At 29.9% G+C, this 8,657-nt stretch overlaps 1 protein-coding gene across 1 annotated transcript; it reads right to left on the bottom strand.

Annotated features, from left to right (window-relative positions):
* Nucleotides 1-2,190: 2,190 nt before the first annotated feature.
* LOC145575623 (expansin-A12-like) lies at nt 2,191-7,377 on the bottom strand. The gene is made up of 4 exons (XM_081633462.1): nt 7,278-7,377; nt 3,802-3,885; nt 3,041-3,350; nt 2,191-2,506 (listed from the first exon to the last, which is right to left on the bottom strand). Exons 1-4 carry the CDS (start codon nt 7,375-7,377, stop codon nt 2,191-2,193), a joined length of 810 nt encoding a protein of 269 aa, XP_081489588.1.
* Between the last annotated feature and the right edge of the window lie 1,280 nt (nt 7,378-8,657).

The raw sequence follows: 8,657 nt of genomic DNA, 5'->3' as shown, positions 1-8,657 counted from the left end.
AGTAGCGACCAAAAAGTTGCGTACATCATCTATAATCTGAGGGTTTAGTTGGGAATTTTCATATGTTTATATTCTAATTGTGAGCTATTAATAATTTAACTAGTTTTTAACCCGGGCGATGTCCCGGATCATTATGAATTATTTAAATTAGATTTTAATAATAATTAAGTGAAATATTAAAATAGATTAGTTATATTTTATAGATTAGTTAAATATTTGTTATTATAAATTGTTGTTAAATAACGTGTATAAAATCTATATATATTATTAATTTTGAAATTTATGAGCATAACTAACTCTTTTAATATAACATTATTGACATAAAACGTGTCTATAGAATGGTGGTAAAACTTGAATCATAATAAACATAAGGTCATGGGTTCAAATATCAATGGTATCAATTTTTTTTTTAGGAAATAATAATGATCATTAATGGACTGGTATGACATGGCGCCACATTATATGTCAAATAGCAAAAGTAGTGACACATGGCAGAATTGCATGTTTTGTCATGGGTTTTAATAAAATATATTGATATTGATATTCTTTAGATGATGTTTTATTATCAAAACTAGTTAGTGACCCAGGCAATACTCCAGTTCGGATTTGTTTCTCTTCTCACATTCAATAATTACATGACAAATAATTACATGCATTTTATCCTTTTTTTAAGAAAATAAATGTAATGCCTTTTCTAAATTGGATGCACAAATGAACCATCAAACCAATATTCAGCCACCAAGAGTAGTGAATAATGAAGAGATTTACGCGCATTAACTTGGAGAGTTTTAAGTGAACTATAAAGCAACCAATGGAATCTCATATTAAAATATTGCAAATCCTATATATTACACCATCATCGAACCAAAATGCTACTTATAGCTTTAAAAATATATATGCCACAATTAGTTTGGGGTGATTTATTAAAAGTGTAAAAATATGACTTAAAATAATATATTCACTACATGTTAAGTAAGGTATAATAAACAAATACTCACCTAACACAATACTTATCCAATAAAATGTTTCTCTAAGAGGTTTAGATCGTTTAGTGTATTATTTCCTTGAGTAGTTAATTTATAGGGATATATATATATATTGAATACATATCAGTTACAATTTTACAAATTAAATGGGTCAAAGCACTTTAAAAACTGTGTAATAATTATTCAGCTTTTCCATTATGACCAAAATAAATACTAATAATGGCTAGTGTATTGGGTTGCAAGTAACACCTTTTCTTTCTTTAAAGTTGAAACCAATAACTTCAATTGTCCTAATGCGTAAATCAAGCACATTTAAATACAATAATACCCTTGCAAAAGTGACATGGCAAAAAATTATAAGTGATGTGGCGAAATGACAAAAAAAAATTGACACAAGGCATAATGCTACTGCTTGCCTTGGAGTTTTAATAATAATATAGATTCTTGTTTAACCTGAGGAGATAATAGATGAAAATAGCAAAAGTGGATTCGTCTGTTGTGAGATAGCTCCGAACATGAAAGTTGAGTTGGACGCATGACTCATATGACTGCTCGTATATAACATTATAATAGATATGAATATGTGGCTATGCAAGGTATGTTGCTTATGTAGAAAATCCGCATCTCCAATGTGCTCAACGTAAATCAGGCTTTTTCGCACGTGTGAACATACAATACGTGAACATAATCTCAAAAAGCCCACAATAATGGATGAGAAAAAACAATTCCTCAAACAACAATGGTAGGAAAAAAGTTAAAATCCTCAAACACCAACACATGCATTCAATTTTTCAAATTCGAATTGTGGGGATATGATACAAGATTTTCTACAGTAGCAGTGACAAATTTGAGCTCCAATTATCAGAATATATCAAAAAATGGACATGAAATGAATCAAAACAATTAAATTCTTACATTTATTTTCGTTTATTATATTAATCTTACATTTATTTGCGTTATTCTTTGAAAATTAAAAGTATGTGGTTTAGTGTGTTCTTCGTACTTTCTTATAGTTTGTTTACTTGATGTAAAAATAAATAAAATACAAGTAAACATTTGATTGATTTACTCCATAATATGAAAATTGTACAAGTAGTAAGTAGTATGTCTAAAAATTCTCCTTGTTTAAAACTGTTTTTTTTAACAAGACAAATTATAAAAATAAGAAGAAATTTTGACAACAGAGGAAGTAAATTATTTATTGCTAGTGCATGAATTGATTTTTTGCGCTAAAAGTTTGGCCATAGTTCCAAAATGAAGGCACAACATTGTAAAAAGTCATAGTTTTGCCATCCACCAAAGTGAGTTTGAAAGAGAGCAATTGGTTCCTAAGGTCTTTGCTGCTTTGCCAATTTACACCCCAGTTCCTGGACATAGGCACCCATCTTTTAGCCTTGGAACTTCTAACCCAACTCGCCTTCACGTCTCCGCTACCACCAACGTTGGAGATCATCACCATGTTGAAGTTCCCTTGCCCTCTCATTGTGAATCGGACTCCACCTCGCCTATGGCATGATACCCTATATTTTATATATGTTCATCAAGAATATAAAATTAGTTACTATGTAATTATATTACCATAAGTATGTAAGATAAATATGAGGAAACCAAATACTTTATCCTGTATACTTCCTCGGTCTTTTTTTTTTTTTTTTTTTTTTTTTTACTTGCAACACCTTTTAGACACGCAGTTTTAGGGGATGATTAGTGAAAGTAAACGAGCAATTTTATCAAATTAATTTTAATTAATATGAGAATTAAATAGAGTTAGGTATCATATGTAAAAATTACATTGAATAATCTATCCATTTGCATTATATAATTTCGACCTCAAAGCGTGTGCCACAAGGCTGTGTTGCAAGTAAATAAAAAAAGAAGTATATATTATAATCTACCTTTGGAATTTTGGATTTGATTTTTACGTTAAAAGTTCGTTCAAATCACACCAACTAACATTTTATTAATGTAACATTTATTTTAGATGAACATGCACCAACGTACACTACTTCAATGATCAAATATTCAATTTTAATATAAATAAGATTTAAGCATACCTTCTGAAAACGATGGGGATAATGCCTTCATTGCCTGGTTGAGCAATACGAAGGAAAGAAGGCATGGCCATGTCAAAGTGTTGGCGAGGAGGGTCACACCACCCTCCTTGGTTGTTAGGAGGGCAAAAGTTGGTGGCAGTCACGGTGATCGCGCGCCCTCGGAGGCACCACTTGGGATCCGCCTTATAGTCACACTTAACTTGGTAGCACGCTCCACATGCCTCCCCACTCCTAAACAACACACCGCTCAATGCCGTCGTGTGGACTCCAAATCCGGCGTGAATAGTGTTGTCGTACCCACAAGCTCCCCCTAGTAGAACGAACATTAAGTTAAATTACGAGGTTCAATTCTAGGATTATGATCATGTTAGTACCACTTCTTAGAGTGTATACATACAATTCAATTAAATTAGTTGACATTCGACGAACTCCAAATAATATTTAACGCTATTTTTCTAAACACATATCCAACTACACTAGCTATTTCTTATTTATAAATGATGTATATAATGCATTGAAATATTATAAATTCATTCAGTTCATTCTCTGATGTACACTACAAGGTACATCATACAAAGCTAATGTAATTAAGAGTACGAATCAACCTTGTTGAGACAAAGAGAGTATACATGCAATTTACAAAGTCAGATATATTTCATCTATGTACAAAGAGTGTATGTGTAATTGTTGCGATTAGAACAAAGAGAAAATGCTTAGCAATGCAAAGAAATTTGAAGCTAGAATAACAATAATAAGCTTACCAAGAGTGGCGGGACTTTGATTAGCTCCATAATAAGTAGCATGACCATTAGACCAACGATTAGCATGACGACGACCATTGACACCTTCAAACACAATTCCCAAAAAAAAGATTGAATAAATTAACATAACACATGTAACTACCATAATCTTCTTAGCCATTTTAATAATATGTTTGGATTATTTTCTTCAAGAACAATTAATCCAAAATTAGTATGCAACACTTGAATTGCATTGTTTGATATTTGAGCTTTCATTTTATAGGGAAAAAAAATGGTGGTTGTTGTCGGTGAATTAACAATTAATAAAAAATTAAAATTCCACAATCCTTTTATTACTCTTAATACAGATTAATTAGTACCATAAAAGTATAATTATTATGATAATTATATTGATAAATACAAGTATTAATATGTCTTTCTATGTAATTTATATTTATAATTATAATTATAAATATAACATTGCACTTTGATTTTTTGTTAGAAAAATTAAATGGAATGATGGATAATTGATAAATAATACAGAGCGAGTAATTAATTAATTAATTATAAACGCGTTTTCTTGCTCGCAAAATCGAAGATTCCTTAAAGTACGGTGAGTAAGGAAGTTTCAATGAGTACGGAGAGATACGGCAGATTATTACATTCAATGAAGAACGAGGTTAGAACATTTGCATGTGGTGGATTTTAATGTAATGCAATATAGTTGCTTTTTCTAGCTACGAGTATTATGCTTTATGTACATATTGAATAATTTAATTGATGAAGATTATTCTTTATCAATTTGATGGATATTATTAATATGTTTGAAACCTTTTTTAGATAATAATGTATGGTCTAATCAACAGTTGTTTATAAAATCAGTGTTTTTTGTGTACGGTTGGTCATTGTGGTCGTCGCTTATAACAAAACAAAGTAACTCCTATAACACTAACAGACTATAACTTCTGTAATAATGATCGAGTAATCCCTGAAACACTAATTTAGTAACCCCTATTACACTGACGAAGTAATTTCATGATGGTTTGTCACACGGTGTGACTAGTCACATATAAGAATTTGTGTTTGTGTTATAAGATTTATTGGATTTTACAATTAGGGTGCTCATTAAAAATTGAATTTGAAAAACCATTTTGAATAATTGGAAAAGTTAGATTAAAAGTACTCTCTCCGTCCCTAATATTTTGGCCCATTTGATTTTTATCGTCTTCAATATACGTTATGAAACGGTTATTTTCATTTTCATAAATGTAAAAATTATGAAAACTAGATGTATCAACAAAATATTATAGTTAGGAGTATTTTATGGTCAAATATTTTAAAGTTTGACCCATATTTTTCCAATAAGACAGAGGAAGTAGATAAGTATACGGAAAAAAAAAAATTAAAATATATTATAGCAGTAACTGAACCTTTAAAAATATTTAAATAGGGGTTAAATGGTTCGGATACAGTTATGTTTGACATAATGAGTAATAAAAAAAATTGGGTATCGACATAATGAGTAATACTCGTATATGATTTTTTTTTATATATAAAAGAAATATATGGTCTACGTACCAGCTAATTGAGTATCGATTTTTAGTACTCCGTATCAGTTAAAGAGTATTGCGAGATTAGGAGTACATCAAGAAATCCAATTGATTAGTGAATGCACTAATGGTCTAATCCATTCCTTAAAAAAAAAGGTATATAGAGATTAACTTATATCACAAGTAAAAAAAAAAAAAAAAAAAAAAAAAAAAAAAAAAACAAAACAAAACAAAAAAAAACAATTCACAAAAGGAAACTTTATTTACTCGATTTTCAATTATCATAACTTATTTAAATTAAATTGAACTAATTTCAACTTATATGAGCTTACTATATGTTATTTTAAGTTTAAATTTAACTTGAATAATAACCCTTACGTAATAACCTTATAAAAGTTTGAACTTGGTTTGCATAAATATTTTTTATTTGAACATAGCCTTTATATAATACTTATCAAAACATATTTTTTCTATTATCAAAATAAGTGTAAATCAGATGAGCAAAGTAGAGTCTTAAGACAATATTTATATTAATTTATACTAGTTTGGAATAAAATTATAATAGGTTGCTATCAATTGAAAACTTGCAACCAACAGTACGTAAAACTGAGAGTGAGGGATAGCTAGCTTAACTGATTAGAGCTCTCCACTCGATTTCAGATAATCGTGGGATCGATTCTCATCACCTGCCCTTATGGCTCGTACATCATTTTACTCTCTCAAACTCTAAAAGTTGAACTCGTACATCATTTTATTATTACATGTGATTAGGCAAATTAAGAAGAGCAAAAAGAGACGAAAGGAATATAAAATAATAAAAAGAAATTCTCATGGTGAAGGGCTTGAGAACGTTGAAAGAAAAAGGGTTCAATACTTCAATAAAGAAACGCATAGAAAGCTTTGAAGAGATACAAGCTAAAACCTAAGCAAATGTCATGTGCCAAGGAGAAATTTTCAACATTGTGAGGTGTAAATATAATCATCAAAGCAGATATAATTTTGGGACAATTTGTCCACAAATTTTCTCTCATTCACACCATAATTTCTTTTAGAAAAGTTAATGCACTAGTACTTTTTCTTCTGGAATTTAAACAAATAATAGGCATACGTAACTTATACTTTCTTCGTTTTTTAATAGTTGTATTTCTTCTTTAAAATGAAAATGTCATATTATTTGCAACACTATAAGTGAAAAGTTATTTTGGGGAAAAGTTGTACTATTTCTCTTATTTAAAGCACTAAGCCCACTAAATTATACTCGTAACAACCTCTCAACCCATTTTAAAGTGTATTACAACATGTAAACCCCACTTTTCTTAAATATCATGAAAAAGTGTGTGTTTCAGCTATTAAAAAACGAAGGAAGTACTACCTCCGTTACACATTATTTGCAATAATTAGACATTTTTCTCTCTACTGTATGTCAAATCGTTGCAAATAATATGAAACAGAGGTAGTATATATTTTCCTTATATATACTATTATTAACTTAATGATGACGGGGACATCCCAAGTGGTTGGGGGTTCAATCTTCATCCCCTTTTTTCTGTGATAGGATGGGTGACTCCTTGTATCTTACCGTATAAAAAAATAAAAAAATAAAAAAAAAAAAAAATCAAACTTTATGATGATCTTGATCTTTTAATTCTGTAATTTAAAAAAGCTACTCCATAGTCATCCATGTTGTCGCTTATTCAAGTAATCCTTTTTTTTTGGAAAGTTATCATTATTTTAGTAAGGATCTTGCTAACGAATGTCCTTGGGGCGTTGGATAAGCATTTAAAATATTACCTAAAATGGTATTAATTTGGGAAAGCATGACAAAATCACGCGTCGATCGGTGTAATTAATGTTCATTTTAATTTAATCATTCTATTTTTAGCTAGCTTATCCAATGCCTCCGGGACGTTTGTTAGCTTTTACCTTTTAGTAATATTGAAAATATACCTATTGTAACAGCCCGATAATGACATGTTCTCTTATTCTCTAATGTGACTTGACAAAGAGTTGATAAAAACCGAAAATATGTAGTGATATAGTCATCCATGTTGTCGCTTATTCAAGTAATCCTTTTTTTTGGAAAGTTATCATTATTTTAGTAAGGATCTTACTAACGAATGTCCTTGGGGCGTTGGATAAACATTTAAAATATTACCTAAAATGGTATTAATTTGGGAAACCATGACAAAATCACGCGTCGATCGGTGTAATTAATGTTCATTTTAATTTAATCATTCTATTTTTAGCTAGCTTATCCAATGCCTCCGAGGCGTTTGTTAGCTTTTACCTTTTAGTAATATTGAAAATATACCTATTGTAACAGCCCGATAATGACATGTTCTCTTATTCTCTAATGTGACTTGACAAAGAGTTGATAAAAACCGAAAATATGTAGTGATACTGATTAGTGAATCCATAATACTCCTTTCGTTTCTGAATATACTTACAATAGTTTGACTGACATAAGTATCAATGTATAAGTTTAACTTTAAATGTGTGCAATTTTGTACTACTATATATATATATATATATATATATATATATATATATATATATATATATATATATATATATATATTTGAGACTAATACAACGCAACATATTTGCACAATTAAATATGTTTTTTTTTTTTTTTAATATGAGTAGTATCAAAGTCAAACTGTAGCTAGTATTCAAAAATGGAGAGAGATTTGTCTATAGATTGATATAGATATAGCATAAAATTAAAAAATCGACAATGACTTAACAATGTGTCAAATTTACCCAAAATAATATGACCCAATGAATTTGAACCATCTTAATCCTTCTAAACCTGATTACGTGACCCGAGTCGACCGGATACAAATCTAACCCCATCTGATTATAAACTACTAATTTTCAAAACCAACTAACCAACCTAATAAATTTGTTTCAGCCCAGCCCATTAAAGTCAAACTAATGCTAATATTTACTTATTTAGGATGGATGAAGTAATCTATTGAAAAAGTAACGCCCTACCTCCGTTTTATAAAATCTGCAACAGACTAACTTGTACAATTTTCAAGACAAAATTTCTTAAACAAAAATTAGAAAATAGAAGGGCATGTGATTAATTGGATGAGTGAGAAAAGAACTCCACCATTCATTTCAAACCAGCCCATTCAAACCCAACACCCCACCCCTGCCATAAATCCGAGCTCAATATAAATAGGCTAATCCGTTTACTAACTGATGATATCAACTGAAACCAAATATGTCCACCCAATTTGAACTCGTGCAAAACTAATCAAACCAACCCACCAACCAAATGAACTCTTTTCAACCCAACCAGAATTCAGAGATTAAGAG

The sequence above is a fragment of the Chenopodium album genome, chromosome 13 (genome assembly GCF_948465745.1).
Source record: "Chenopodium album chromosome 13, dcCheAlbu1.1, whole genome shotgun sequence".
NCBI classification, from domain to species: domain Eukaryota; kingdom Viridiplantae; phylum Streptophyta; class Magnoliopsida; order Caryophyllales; family Amaranthaceae; genus Chenopodium; species Chenopodium album.
The sequence above is the reverse complement of the archived record's forward strand: the minus strand, read 5'-3'. Positions and strand labels throughout refer to the sequence as shown.

What these genes read in the sequence shown, in the direction of transcription:
- LOC145575623 (XM_081633462.1), bottom strand. Translation starts at nt 7,377, where the DNA reads ATGGATGACTATATCACTACATATTTTCGGTTTTTATCAACTCTTTGT. An exon ending in TCAAAGTCCCGCCACTCTTG is followed by an intron (nt 3,351 to 3,801) that starts GTAAGCTTATTA and finishes TCGTTCTACTAG; the next exon opens with GGGGAGCTTGTGGGTACGAC. An exon ending in ATCCCCATCGTTTTCAGAAG is followed by an intron (nt 2,507 to 3,040) that starts GTATGCTTAAAT and finishes TATAAAATATAG; the next exon opens with GGTATCATGCCATAGGCGAG.